A 15806-nucleotide genomic window follows, 5' to 3' on the forward strand; every position below is an offset into this window, starting at 1 on the left:
CACATTAGAACAAACAGGTATGAGCCTGCAGAGCTGTGGAGTTCCACCTAACACTGTAAACCTGTTCTCTGCATCTTCTGGAAGGAGACACTAAACAGAGCGTGTGATTCCTGATAAGATAAAGTCAGCCAACTACAAACAAGTCGTGTTTCTCCTGGTGAACAGAGCCCCCTTGCCTCCCCGCTAGCCCCTCTTCTGTCTTCTGTCACAGTTAATCACGGCTTGTATAACACGGCAGGAGGAGAGCGGCCCTCCCTCCTGCTCCTTTTAAATAAGCTGAGCTTGATTAATACCGACTTACGGGGGGTCTTTATACGAGGGAACAGTGAGGGAACAGCGACATGTTGGACGAGAAACAGAACACGGGTCTGAACGGCATCAAAACATGAAAAGTGCTCACTGGCTCTGTGAAGTTCTCCTTTGTTGAAGTGATGTAACTGTGTTTCGGGTTCCCAGCGTCTCTCTGCTCCTGATGTGAACAGCCCCCCCATGTTTCCTCCTTTATAAAAACATCCCATAAATACCTCGAGCTCAACCTCGACGGACTGCATTCTGAGCCGCTGCCTGCAGGGGGCCCCACGGCACACGGAGGGAAGCTGATGGATTCCTGACAGCTCAGAAGAGACAGACAGCGATGAATCCCTGTTAGAAAAGGACTTGTACCCGAAACTGACAGTAACGACCTCCAGGTGCTGTTTGTTCAGGACTTTCTTGTTTAACCGAGATTTGTTTTTCACTTTCTTTACCATTGTGAGATTAAGAACAAAAAAGCCCCTTTTCCACTGTTCAAAAAAACCCCACTGACAGCTGCGAACATCTGGCTTCTGTCTGCAAAAGATTGAATTGTTAATCAGTCCCGGTTCAAATGGACGCAGGTTTTAATCGGCTCTGATGGAAACGTGGCACCGGGGAGAACTTTGAGCTAATTAGAAAAGACAGCGAGGTTATTTGTGTTTTTTAACTTTAGGGTTAAAGGATCCTCTGCTTTCTTTTCACATCAGAATCTCCTGGAGTTCTACTGATATTACACTCGGAGTTCCAGGCGGAGAAAGTCTGTCTGCGGAGTTCGGTGCTCGTCTGAAAGCTGCTTTAATGGCATGAATCCCCCCCCCCCCCTTGTGTTCAGGGGCTGGTTTGCAGACACTGTGGGGACGCGAGCAGCGAGCAGAGGTTTGACCCAGATAGGTGTTGATCAGCTTGAGTCATGTACCCACTTTCAACCACAATTCTCCAAGGCAGCAGACAGACGTGTGCTTCTCTGTGGTTTGTATTTGAAGCCTGACGCCCACTGTTGTTTTTCCTCTTGTGTGTGTGTTTCATTTTGTTTTAGTATCAGTCTTTCTTTTCTCTTTCTCTGCTGTCACATGTGTGTGTGTGTGTGTGTTTGTGTGTGTGTGAAATACCAGAAGCAGAAACTCAGGCTTCATGCAGGACGCCTCTTCGAAAGAATAAACATTCTCATGTGTCATCCTCATTTCCCCAAAAGCTCGTTTATTGTCTCCCCCAGACGGACGAGTGGGAAGATCATTTTTTCAAGTGTTGGTGTTTTCTGGCTCGTAGTTTTCTTTCCTGTGATGTTTTACAGTTGCAGAGGGAGTCTGGGAACTGCTGGGGCAGGAATGTGTGGTCGGCCTGTGGGGTCCACGTCTGAATTCATGTTGGATGGAATCAGAGCTGACTCGGGCTTTTATCACTTTTCAGAAATAAAGAGAAGTGGGTCATATTTTCCTAAACCACATTTAGATTGAATGGGAAAAACCCATCTTCTTTATTAAAATATGTAATTTTAATATGAAGTGATGGAAAAGGTTGTTTTTGTGCCAACGACACTATAAGAGAGATTTTATTTTAAATGTAGGTTATATAGCGAGGAAGCAACATTACACTACAATGATAAAAACCTGCAAACTACTGTATGTGTTTAAATCGTTATAACGTCCTGTGCATTGTTGTGTTCAGTCTAAACTCGTTCTCCTGTCCGTCCGGACTCTGTGGTTCTAGTTCCGATCAAAAGACCGTTGGTAGTCGGGGGAGGGGGGGTTGTTGTCCCGTGGAGGCATCAGAGCGCCAAGTGCAGCCAGCGGAACTCCAGCGTCACGCCAGTCATTGTGCTGCTGTTGAGCTTGAGTCCCTCCACTGTCCAGTTTGTTCTTCTGACTCCATTTAAAAGCTCAATGAACCCAAACTTTAAACTGGCTCCACTGTGTGCATCACAATGGCCTTTTTATTACTGTTGTTGTTTTTTTCCCCCCTGCTCCCTCCGTGAGACGGTTCCCTGAGTCTTTAGAGGGCGACCCGGCTAAACATGGCTCCACGCTGGTGCCGTCCTTTCAGGGTTTCTGTTGAGGGAGGGAGGGGGAGACTTAGTTAAGCCGTCCTCAGACATGAACTCTGGAAGATGAGCACAGAGTTCAGTCTGGACTTTCAAAAACAACACAGACATCTCTGGAGCGTTCAGGTGAGGAGGGGGGTGCAGCATGTAGGAGGCAGGACGTGATGTATTAATTCGGCCCTTATCACCCAAAGCTCTCTTACTGAGTTACTTGTTTGTCGTGTGTTAAAAACAACATCAACACGCTTGTGAGGAATCCTCTGGAGAAACTCCGCAGAAAGTCCGGAGCCTCTCACTCACATCGCATCCTCCACATGATGTCAGGAGATTCTCCGGAGTTCACTGCATGTCTGACAGCAGCTAGAGTTTCCGGTTCGCTTATTTACAAATTCTCTGGCGTCTGTGTTTACTTGGCGAGTGTCGTCAAGTTGGAGCTGATCGGTGTTGAAGAGCAATTACTGATTCTTAAAGAACTGCAACGAAGAAGAGAAAGACGCTGGAGGAGATGGTCTGTACCTTGGGGAGGTGCACGTCTACACTTAGGCTACGTCGGAGCTACGGCGCAGATTCAATGAAGATGCACGAATTAGGCTTTGGTCTCTTTACTTATTGCAGTTGTAACAGTTAAAGGGAATGCGGCACAAATCCTTGAAAGTTTGCCGTGACCTCTGCGTCGCCGCATCACTCCTGACGACTCCCGTGAGTCCAGATGGAGCTGGAGTCTGTTGACAGTGAGGAGGAGAGAGTGGAGGATGCAGCTCAGTGATAAGCTCTTCTCCACGACGCGGGGGGCTCCTGTGAACTCTCCTGTGGTCACCAAAGAGGCTTGTGTGAAGCGGGCGCCTCCCTCTCCCGTGGTTGTGCGTGGGAGGGAGGTCACGGACCCACCCTCCCAGTTGAGAGCACGGGCTGACGAGGGGAAAATAACAGGGCGCACTGGCCTGGAGGGAACAGTGCAGTGCCACCCTCTAATCACAGCCACCTCACTCACATGTGCAGACTCACACAATGACACACAACATGTGCAGCTCCTTCCTTCACCCACACGATTTTTTAGAGTTTTGAGGCTGACTCAGACTCCGAAAGTTTCTGAGGAAAAGTTGTGCCAGCGAATTTTCTTTTGTTCAGAAGAGTTTTATCTTGACAAGTGAGGACCTTTGAAAAGACGACCGGGATTTAAAAGTCACTGAACTGAGGTCAGAGGAAAATACTGTGCATTGACAAACTGTAGGTGATTTATAGACTTCAAGCAGATTTGGTTTATTTGAACTCGGAGCCTGTTTTACTTCCCTTTCACATGACTCTGCTTAAAGAGGCTCTGCACAAAGCTCGAGTTGCACAAAAGAAAGAATTCAGTGCAGATCGTGGAGCTTGTTCAGCTTGTGAGGGATTTCTGTATCGTGTGATTGAGGCTTTGCTGCCAAGCGCTGTGTGTGTGTGTGTGTGTGTGTGTGTGTAGTCTGGATTGATTTGTGACTTTCACCACTTAAGAGCTGCTCGGTAAAACCCCGTTTTACTCCGTGACCGTTTGAGCGAAGTGGACAGCTTCACACAGTGTGAATCTCATCACGTCCTCTAAGATCGTTCAGCTCCTGCCTGACGTCTTTATCGTCAACCTTTGGTCCAACATCAACGCTTCGTGGTCGTTGTTTCTTCTTGGTTCAAGTTTCCAGAGATATCATCGTGTAAAATCATCAGGATATCAAGCAAACTTGGTGTGTGAGACTTTTTATTTACTCATATTACATGAAATTAACATTTTAAGTCCTGAAATTGAGATGATTGAGGTGATGACGGGTTTTGAGACATTTCAGGAAACCTCATTATTAACCTCATCGTTTCATCTGACAAGCAAACATAGTTTCCTGTTTTTAACCAGGTTTATCAGGTTATGCACCTGCATAATGACATATTATTGTGCGTGCATTTGTGTGTGTGCATTTGTGTGTGTGTGTGTGTGTATGTGTGTGTCTGCCCAACCCGGTCAGATCAGACGAGCGTGAGGTCCAGTGCGTCTGCAGGAATTTTCTCCTCTGAACCTCGGGGAAGATTTATGGGTACCAGGGGTGCAGGGGGATGATGGCTCCACTCAATGTCTTCATTGTTCTGGGAACACGTGTCCTGGACGCGGTGCCGGGTGCAGGAGGAAAATGGGGCCGACGCTGCAAAGGGATTAAAAGGGCAAAGCAGACACATGTAGGTCTGCACAGCATGTACATACACAATGAAACAGAGTAATACACAGATTGAAGTAGAATTAAAAGATGGAAAACGTCCAGATCTCAGCATGTCGATGGTTTCAGCTCATTAGTTTTACAGATTAAACTTGAAATGTATATTACATGTGATTATAAACCTGTTTGGATCCAGGATCAAACAGGTTTAATGTGACACTGATCACGTTTACATGGACATAAATATCCAGATATTGACCTTCTACTGAATAAGACATTACTTTGATTATTGTGTGTTTAGTTGTTAATAGAATAATCCATATGTCCATATGTCACAGAGCATAATCTGATGATGACTCTGACCTGTTGGCTTTATCGGGTTAATATCAGAATATTGGTGCCATTGATTGTGTTACTGTGGCTCCGCTTGTGCCATAAATATCCCACTAAACACACATTGGCTGGATGTGATATCAGTTGTGTTCACGTTGTGTATTTTAGCAGCTGTGTAATAAACATTATGAGGCTTTTAATCACGCAGCTTGTCAGACGAGTGTTGACTCAACGTGCAGCTCCTGATCTTACTTTAGGACAAGGTACAACTGAAACTGGTGAGAGTCGTGTTAGTGGTGCAGGTGAAATACCAGTGAAATCCTAAAAAACATTCAAGATAACATTAATCCTGTTTATTATATATTTAAATTGTTCTGCTAAATAACACAAAATGTGCTTTTCATCTGTGTAATGAGCCGTTTAAATAAACCTTTCTGATAAACCTTCAGTAGTCCACACCTTTAATCTGAACTTTGTTTTAAAGTTGTGAATTTGCATTCACCTCATTGTGTTATGAAACATCACTTCTCCTTTTTAGACCAACACCTCACACACAGCTCGTTGTATTTCACTCTCACTTTCCCTCCCGGTGCTCGACTGTGAAACTGTCAAGTGAAGTCAACAGCAATAAAGATTTAATCATTTAGAAAATAGAAAATCAGTTCGGACGCCAGGAGGCAAAGACAGTTCGGACAGGAAGTCGTCTCGTTGGTTCCTGTTTTCTTTGGCTCATCAATAAGCTCGGACTCTGGAGCCTTTGGGAAATGTTCTCGTCGTCTCGTTGGTCATTTCCCAGCTCAGCACTTTTCCCACGTTCACGCCGATACAGTCATCGATACTCTGTCATAGCTGATCAGAAATCCTTTTCTTCCCTGATGAAATGTTCCCGTACACGACATTAAGTCCTGACTCCAACATGCAGGACTTGTCAGAACCTGCCCGCCCTTTGTTCCTGCTTGAGATGGTGATGTCAGGCTGACGGGTGGATACACCTGTGAGTCGCAGTCAGAGGAAAACATGATGCATTGTTGTGAACACAGAATTTAGCAAGAGCAAACGGGGTCAGATACGCTTCCAGTTAATTATCCATGTTGTGTCCAACCCTGGAACCCGGGGCTGATGATGGTTGTTTTCTTCGTCAGCAGCAGTTGTGAGTGTCGACATCATCGTTTTTTAAACTTATACAGGACCGGCGGCCTTTTCAGACTTAGATGTGTCACCTCAGTGTCACATCAGCAGAAGTAACACAATTTGACCTTTTGATACTTCGTCTTCTCCAAAACCAACACAGGGTTTGTGCTAGGAAGTCTCAAATCCACAAATCTGAAGTTCGTAGTGAAGTTTGTTGAGTCTTGAAGACATTAAGTTCAATATTGCTTCGTGACACCGACCCTACTGAAGAGCTGTTTCCCTTCTGTTCGAATTTACTCACATTCGTCTGTCAACAACTGATCTGGAGCAACGTGCACATTGTCCACATAACCTGCACATCCTGCCCCCAGATGATGAGTTCGGTGCAGCACTGTGCCTGTGGGTTCGTGCCGCGGAGCGAGAATGAAGAACTGGAACCTTCCGCCGCCTGTCATCCTGCACGGCTTCACTTCTCCAGAGAAAACAGTCTCGCGCCAACAAAAATACATTCTCCAGACATTAGCAGTGGAAAAACCAGCAGAGAGGGCACAGCGTCCACCACAAATGAAACAAATCTATTATGTGTCTCAATCAATCGTCTCTGCGCCTGTGCTGCGGCGGCTGTCAGAGGTCGGAGGGGTCACGGAGCGGGGACAGTGGAGCCTCCAGAGCATGTGGCAGCTCACAGGGACCAGGTGGGTGTGTGGACGGCATGTCAGTGCAGGAATGTATCTGTCAGCGTGGAACTTGTCCGGTGGGAATCACCCCTGGAATGTGTTTAGAATCACAGCTGAGGGCGTCGGGATCAGGTGTCCGAGGGGGGACCGGTGCGAGCTCGAGTGTCGGTGGACGTCCTGCAGCAAACTGTCCTGCAGCAAACTGTCCTGCAGCAAACTGTCCTGCAGCAAACTGTCCTGCAGCAAACTGTCCTGCAGCAAACTGTCCTGCAGCAAACTGTCCTGCAGCAAACTGTCCTGCAGGATTTATCTGTTTCTTTAGTTGGTTTTATTTCTATTACCTTTAAAGCTTTAAGAAGGTTTGAATCCTGGTTCCTCTTTGGAGAAACAGAAATCTCAGGTGGCCGAGTGCGGCTGGTGTGAGCTTGTGTTTCCGTGAATGTGTAAAACTTAAAGAATATATATTTATAAAACCATGTCTGTAGGATTTATCCAGCAGCGTGCATCGTGTATTAGTGTGTGTGCACATGCAGACTAAATATGTATAAGATATAAAGATGATAATATGTCATGTTAATATATGTTTTGAGATTTTTCAAACCACATTAACACACGTCCCAAATTACAAGATTATTTCAACCAGATCATGTACAAGAAAAACTAAATAAACAGAAAACTTAGAGCTTTGTCGTTTGAAACTCACCACATTTTAAATTCACTAGATCAGTCATTTTATTTGGATCTGCACCAAACTCATAAATATCTGGATCTGACCCCTGATCCGGATCTGCCCCAACTTTTAATGGGTTTTGTCCCTGAACGGTTCAACATCCTTCGAAGTTTCCATCAAGTAGTTTTTGCTTAATCCTGCTAAAATAACTCGACTGGAAACCAAACCTCCCTGATGGAGGTAATAAAATAATAAAAAACACACTCATTCATCTACAAATCCCCTCGTGCACATGTGTGTGTCTGTCAGTCGGGTGCCGATGGCCGAGGAAGGGGCCGGAGCTGGGAGAACACCGGGCCCTCGCTGTAGCAGCCTGACCTCTAAATACACACTGCAGCCCCCAGAGGTCGTGACCCCCCGGGCGTCCTGGGACCAGTTGCCGTGTGGCCCCTCTCCCCCCACGAGAGAGCATGTGACCCAACCACTTGCTTCAGATGTCAGGGAGTAATTTACTGCGGCGCCTTTGTGCCACAGCAGCAGTTCTGACAAATGTTCCAGCACCTTCAGAGTGATTCTGTGTGTGCGTGTGAACATCTCGCTCAGTAAACCTGGAAGATTTTTGCAGCTGCGAGGAGATTTGTGCTCAGTAAGAGGAGAAGTTTGGTTTTCTGAGGTTTCAGTCGAAGAAAAAAACCATCTTAAAGTTCAGTTCTTACTAAAACCAGGTGGTCTCGCCCCTTTCGACCTCCGAGATCTCTTACATCCAGACATGGGAGCGGCCTCATGAAAGAAAGTGTGTGGCTGCAGCTCAGCATCATCGCCCACGACTCTGTGCATCTCGCGTCCCAGCAGCTCTCAGATCTTCTCCTTTCTCAGATCCTCGTCTGAACATGCACATCACATGCACTTCTCTGTAACGGCTCCTTTTTGACATGATGTCATTAACACTACATGCGTTTTGTATAAGTCTGAGGCAGCAGGACGGAGAAAAGAGAAGTGAGCAGGGCGTGAACAGCCAATTAAGATTCTCCAATTAACTTAACGCCAATCTGCGTCTTCGATCCAATTTAAAGAGTTTCATAAAGCCTCCATTGGTACATTTTGAACTTTGCTGACATGTTGTCATGATGCACGCTCATACATGAACCTCCTTTTGAAATAATAACATTAACTGGTTCCAGAGGAGGTTTCATATCAACTAAAAAGACCCATTTTAATCATATTAATGTTTTTACGTCTAAATTCAACTCTGATGTTCTGATAAATGTTCGATCTGCATGTACACACACACTAATACAAGATGCAGGATTGGTTTTATAGATGCATTTGCCTGAGTTACACAAACACACACAAACACACACCAGTCCCTGTCGGCTTCTTCATATTTCTCTTTCTCCGAAGCCGGGATTTGAACCTTCATGCTGTGAGGCGCCTGTGGCGCTGCGGCAGTCTAAACTCAAAGTATTTTACATGGTGAGATCAAGATATACAACATCAGAGAGAAACCCACATTCACCAAACGCTGGGTGACAGGAGGTGTCAGACTTGTTGTTATTACGCCAACAACAACTTGTGTCATCGAATCCACCTCCGTCCACCTCCGTCAGGCCCAGCCTCACCTCCTCTCATCACTCTCCCTGCCTCATGAGCTCACTTGTTGCAGCAGCAGCCAGCTCCCTGACCCCCTGACTGGGCTTTGAAACACTGCTCGTGCATTCCTTCCATCCTCAGGCCTCATCCGACTTCAGGGGTGAACTCGACACTGGAGACAAACCGCCGCTGTCAGTCCTAATATAAAGAAACGCTGGAAGACTCCGCTGTGTGATCCAAAGAGCGTCTGGCAGAGGGCAGGAGGTTTTCAGCCGAGCTCTGATGTGTCCTGACACCAAAGTGCAGTGTGTTTCTGTGTCTTACTTGTCTTACTTGTCCAACACTCTATAAACAGTCAGGGGTCTGACAGCACGATGATGTCTGGGAGGAGGAGACGTCTCCAGAACCTTAAAGCACCGAGGTGGATAAGTGTGTGTGGTTATAAAGTCGAGTGTCTGTCCACATCTTCAAAAGTTTAGAAATGAATGTCACTGAAAGTTTCTTTGGAAAGCAAGAACTTATATTTGGTGTAGGAGCGCCACCTGCTGGACGAGGTGAGGAGCGTGTTTAGTTGAGTTTAGTGCAGAATACTTTAGGTGTTAAATAAATTCCAGTTACATCAACTAATTGATCATTTTCCTGCTGTGAATTGTTTTTACTCTCACATTAAAAAGTTGTGTAAACTCCCCCTGTAACAAAATAATGTTGTTTATCCAGGATCATCAGCTCATTGTTCAAAATATTAATATTTGAATGAACTGAATTTGATTTTAGAGTTAAAAGAGATGAATAGGCCACATTTTCCTCATTAAGGTTGAACCAACTTCATGTTTTACCAGATAAATATTATTATTCTTGTTGAATTCATCCTGAAATTCCACCAATTACAAGGTTTTTGACACAAATCCAGTTTAATATTAGTTTGTTTTATTTATTGTTTTGTTTAGGAGCGATAGTGATTTAGTTATAAAAAAGTTATAAAGTCATCTTAAAAAACATCATTAGAATCAAACATATATTCTGAATTTCCTTTCTGACGATGTCCACATGGACACTGATATTCACACATGAACCTGATTAACACGAGAGTTTGAATAATTACACAATACTTTAGATGTTTAAACCAAACTTTACTCAGTTACTCAGTTTATCAGCTCAGATTAACGTATCTATCGGCTGATTATTAATCAATTAGCTTCTAATTCAACGTCCCCACAATTAAATCCACCTTCAGAGAGTTGATGACGTCGTGATGAAACACTTTGAACGTTGTTTACGTTCCAGATTGTTGTTGTGTCATTATTGAGCAGTGATTTCTTATCGGTACAGTCTGATGTTCCTGAAGTGGAAATCACAACGGATCTTAAAACACAAAGGAATTAACTTCTAACCTAAATGGTGCAATGGAAGAAGCTCGTCGCTGATTGGATTGTTTTTATTTATGAGGAATATGCTGACAAATGCGTTTTGTTATTTGCTGTCATGTTTTCTTATTGTTTTCTTATTTATTCTGGTGATTTATTCACTTGTTAATTTGCTGTTGTGTTTTATTGTTCTCTGTTGTCTTGTTTTCTTCTTTATTGTGTTTTTTATTTACTGCCTTCATGTTGTTTCCTTTATTGTTTCCTTATTGTTTCCTTATTGTTTCCTTGTTAATTTGTTGTATTTTGTGATTTGTTGTTCTACTGATCTTCACTTCAGGGCCAGCCAGTGCACCACCCGCTGAGAACCACCAGATGTCGCCAAACGGTCAGATTCACCACTCTCCTGTGATTGACAGGTCCTCTGATCTTCTGCTTCCGTCACTCCTCATAAAAGACTCACACACACACACACACACACACACACACACACACACACACACACACACACACACACACACACACACACACACACAGTGAAGTGAACAGGTTGCATCCGCGCGTGCACGTGACGGGCTCAGTTCATCAGCTCATAAACGTGATGTCAGTGTTTAACGCTCACAAGTGTCTCACATGTGTGTTTTGGCTCCTCTGACTTTTGTTTCTTGCAGTTATGATTCACGATACCTTAAATTACACGTTGTATTATTGTCCAGTGCGCTGCCAAGACTGTAAGGGAATCAAGATGAGGGAGGAAGAGGAGGAGGAGGAGGAGGAGGAGGAGGAGGAGGAGGAGGAGGATGTGAAAACAACCTCAGCCCTTTGAAGCAGTTTCAAACTCTCCCAATGAGAAACACTCTTCTCATTATTATCGGTCCCTGAATCATGCGAGCGGCTTCAGGTTTTCACTGAGATAAGAAAACATCTCTAACTGAAGGAGCCAGTCGCGGCTTCATCCAGCCGCCGGAGCCTGACCTTCATTTATCCGCCGTGATCCAGCGAGATCCCCGGGGCCTGTTTAGTTCCTGCCAGATGATGTTATTACACCGAGCCCCTGGTGGCCGCAGCTCAGCCTCCCACTCATTCATCCGCGATACAAAACAAATAGGACCCGCTAACAATGGTGCTTTCTGTGAGAGACAGTTGTTCAAACCTGTGCGTAAAAACAGGGGCCTCGTGGATTCGCCCTGTTTTATAAGAAGAGGAAGAAAAACACCTTAAACTTTGTCACGGTGGGGGGGCTGGGGCTGGGGGTGGGGGGGCTTTATTACCAGCAATATAAATAATTGGAGGCCATATCTGCAAATGTATAACATCAGGAAACATTCAGGCCCTTTTCTATCTCCGTCACCGTCCGTCCCTCAGAATTGACTCCAGCACGTGGCACCACACGATCGAACCCTCGGTGCCACATTCACCTTCGGCTCCTCGCGGGGATTTGACGCCCCTGCTCCTTGCGTGGAGCCACACAACGCGCACACTGGGGGTGGGGGTGGGGGGGGGCTGTTTCCAATCTGAGGACATGCGTGATGAATTTGGGAAAATCATCTGCAGCTTTAGCCTGGTACCGTGTAGCCCACCCAGCCCGGACCCAGTCCCCCCACCCTCCCCCTGCCCCGGGGTATCAATACGATTAGAGGCAGGAAATGTGGGAATCCCCAACAAAGGGCTCCATCATTAAACACAAACAACCAGAGGCCTCCCAACGATACCAGCAGCGCCCTCCGCGCCCCGCTCCCCGCTTTTATGTCTGCGCAAGTGAAAATCTATTACTTTCATCCCGATATCAGCGTCCTGCTCTCGGGTGCCCATTATTAAAGAAGATAATCCAGCGGGGTTACCGCGGACTTTCAGGTCTGAGCCCCAAATGGAAAACACACTGCGCACTTTCTGCCTCAAAAAATCTCAGGTTATGCAGATTAAATCTTATCCCTTCTCCATTTCACACACACACACACACACACGGGGGATATTTTTCAATATGTTGTCTTGAGGGGGAACTGAGGTGTGAGCGAAACCTCCAGAGTCTGAACCTCTTCACCCGAGAGACGCCGCGACGCAGAGCTGCAGGCGACAAATTATTATTTTCCCCCAGCAGCAACAAAATCAGTCATTGCGGTTGTTATCCTCTGTTGTACGTCTGAAAACGTGTAATTGTGCGTCAAGTGTGTGCGTAACGTGCGTCTGCAGGAGCCTTCCAGGGGGATTAGGGTTTAAATCCCTGCCTCACGTACAGAAGTGTCTGGGGATTTCCCCCCCCCCTCGGTGATGTGATGTCCTCAAATAGTCTCTGAGATTATTCAGAAATCTTTATTGTGTCTTTGAGTGTTTTGTATTTTATTTGGTCCCTTTTCTTGTTTGTATATATTAAAAATACGTTTTTAAAATTAGTTTTTTAACATAGAAATAAAACATTTCACGTAATTTTTCTTATTCTGTTTTACTCTGGAAAACTTCTGAATCATTTCTGAAAACTAAAAAATTACTTTAAAAAAAAGTTATACAGCTCACGAGCAGCCTCCATAAAAGTTGGTGGATCAGATTGTTCCAAATGATCAGAAGCTTCTTTTTCTCCTTTATTTGATTCAGATTTGATCAAACTGAACATTTCTAAGTTTTGTTCCTCTCCGGATCAAACTCCTTGTTGTTCATGCGGATGTTTTTAGAGGCTGGTTTTCCATCGCCCGCGTCCCCTTGGCACGGATGCTCGGGTGATGATGATGACGATGAAGATGATGATGATGATGAGAGTGCGCTCGGAGGCTGGTGTATCGGCCTCCTTGGTACCATTTGCGTCGTTTCCATTGGTCAGGATCCTTTTCCTCGCGCCTCGACGTGACATCACATCCACCCGAGCCGCAGGAAAGCAGCGGAGGTTGCAGAAGATGCTGGACACCTCGGAGAGCGCACGCACTTTTACGCGTTACGCACAACCACTCGCCGACTGCACTTCTGCGCTTTAAGGCACCGAAATACAGGAAATCAGCACCGATGTGTTGCGGTTTGGAGAATCCGGTTCCAGAGAAGTAGGGGGGGGGAGGAGTGAATTCGGATTTTCCACCGTTGCTCCAATTTTTTTGTGAATGGAGACAAGTCGTGCGTAAAAAAGGCTTCCCGGTTCAGGAGAAGAGCTGTCACTGTCCCACCTGTTGGCAGGTGGTGTCGGCTTCACCCGCGGAAATCTACTATGACATTGGGTCTGGACATCATGGAGGATATTGTTATCGACGTGGTAGGGGAAGGACTCAAAGATAACGGAGAGGAGCAGCCGGACCCTCTGGATGAGAAGGAGCAAGGCACGGAGGCTTCCAGCAGCCCGAGCAGAGACCGGGACACGTACAGCCCCGTACCGGAGTGTGGTGCCCCCGCTAAGACCAAAGGTCCCACGTCGGTGAAGCCTCCGTACTCGTACATCGCCCTGATAACGATGGCCATCCTGCAGAGTCCGAAGAAGAGACTCACCCTCAGCGAGATCTGCGACTTCATCAGCCACCGCTTCGTCTACTACCGGGAGAAGTTCCCCGCCTGGCAGAACTCGATCCGGCACAATCTGTCTCTCAACGACTGCTTCGTGAAGATGCCCCGGGAGCCCGGCAACCCCGGGAAGGGCAACTACTGGACCCTGGACCCCAACTCCTCGGACATGTTCGAGAACGGCAGTTTCCTGCGGCGGAGGAAGCGCTTCAAGCGGCAGCACTTTCGCTTCGACCCGCTGAAGGAGCAGCACCTGGAGCCCAGCGGACTGCACGGCTTCCCGGGGGCGTACGGCCTCGGCGCGGCGGCTCTGCAGCTGCCCAGTCTGGAGATCTACCCGTACCTCCATCACCACGCGCCCTCTGCGTGCGCCGGCATCCCACCTGTCAGCAGCATCCTGCCGGCCCTGTCCAGCTTCTTCTCCCGCAGCGCGCTCACAGCCAAGGCTTTCCTCCACTCGCAGCCGGGCATCGAACCCTTCTCCGCGGCCCAGTGTCCGGCCTACGCCTCCCCGCTGACCCCCGGGGCTGCGTACGGCTCCCCGGCGCTGTTCCACCCGGCCGCGGCCCCGCACTTCCTCAGTTTACAGCAGGAGTACCAGAAACTACAGACTCAGCGCGTGGCCCTGGTCAAACACATGCACAGCAGCAACGAGTGATTCGCGGTGAACTCGTTGTTTTCTCAGGTAAAACAGACAATTCGAGCAGAAGCTCCGAGTTTCTGCAGCGATGGAAGAAGGAAGATGTGTTTTTAAAGAATGTTGTAGATAAAAAAAAATAACTCTTCCCCTAATTCCCCCCTTTTTGGATAAAAACGTTTTTTAACAGGTGCTTTTTTTTTATCATTTGATCTGGATTTGTCTTCTTTTTTTATTTTAAAAAATATATTTAAATGACGAGTTTCCTATACGTTTTTTTTTCTGGAAATAAAAAAAGGAAATATTTAAACTTTTTGGTTCAGTTGTATATTTTGTGCAGATCCGCGCGCTCGTGTTTTATTTCCCTCGTGGAGGAAAAAACATTTCAGGTTTAAAGCTTTAATTTTCTTGCTTCGAATTAACATTTGGATAAAACTCGTGATTCTGACATTTAAACAAACTATTCCTCATTATTTAAAGCGTTAAATATTTTTAATTGAAAGGTTATTAAAGTGTTGCATTGGCAGGTAAAGAAAATGTATTAATGCAACTATAGAAAATTAAATCTTCCATTTAAATCAGCTGCAGCTCGATGAGGCCTAATGCACTGAATCACGGTTCAGTTCCAGTTATTTGCGTAATTGTAAATCACAGGGAATTATTTATTATATTGTGATAATAAAAATAAAACTGCAATACAGCTTGTAAAATAATATTATATGATATTTATATTATGTAATGTTTAATTGATAAAGTGACCTTTTGCACGTTGGATAAAATCCTGGTGCGTCAGGGTCAAAGTTTGGAAACGTCCGGATTAACATTTATATTAATGCAAAAATATTATTGTTATGTTGTATTATAATTATTTATTATACCAGTTATAATAAAACAGGATGAATGAGTCTGTTAATCAGCAGCTGATGAACTTCAGACCAAAGATAAGCGCACAGGCCTGTCAGTGTGTGTGTGTGTGTGTGTGTGTGTGTGTGTGTGTGTGTGTGTGTGTGTGTGTGTGTGTGTGTGTGTGTGTGTGTGTGTGTGTGTGTGTGTGTGTGTAATTGGCTTAATTAAAAAAAATGCTTTATTTGCTGACACACAAACACACACACACACACACACACTTGTCTCCCTGTTAACACAAGAAAAGTAAGATAAGTTTAATCATAAGCTTCTGTCCGATGTTTATTATGAGGAAGTTAAATCCAAAATATGTTTCTAATTATGTTTTCGTCATTTTATTTGAGCACATTAAATAAATCCTAAAAGTCCTGAATAAACAGATCAATTCCTAATTTAAATTATAGGTCACGTGATGAATGATAACATTTAAAAGACATTTGTCTTCTGTGGTGGATTTAATTACAATTTAGTTTATTCTTCTTAGTAAATAATAATCCATCAGTTAATTTTCACCATCATAAGAG

General features: G+C 45.4%; 1 protein-coding gene across 1 annotated transcript; it reads left to right on the plus strand.

Moving 5' to 3' along the window:
- The first annotated feature begins 13142 nt into the window (after positions 1 to 13142).
- On the plus strand, positions 13143 to 14535 carry foxd7 (forkhead box D7). The gene has a single exon (XM_035181069.2). It carries the CDS (start codon positions 13456 to 13458, stop codon positions 14398 to 14400), a length of 945 nt encoding a protein of 314 aa, XP_035036960.1. The 5' UTR covers positions 13143 to 13455; the 3' UTR covers positions 14401 to 14535.
- The last annotated feature ends 1271 nt before the right edge of the window (positions 14536 to 15806 follow it).

This window comes from Hippoglossus stenolepis, chromosome 16, assembly GCF_022539355.2.
Source record: "Hippoglossus stenolepis isolate QCI-W04-F060 chromosome 16, HSTE1.2, whole genome shotgun sequence".
Classification (NCBI taxonomy): Eukaryota; Metazoa; Chordata; class Actinopteri; order Pleuronectiformes; family Pleuronectidae; genus Hippoglossus; species Hippoglossus stenolepis.

Excerpts from the sequence above, each read along its gene's own strand:
- foxd7 (XM_035181069.2), top strand. The coding sequence starts at position 13,456 with ATGACATTGGGTCTGGACATCATGGAGGATATTGTTATCGACGTGGTA.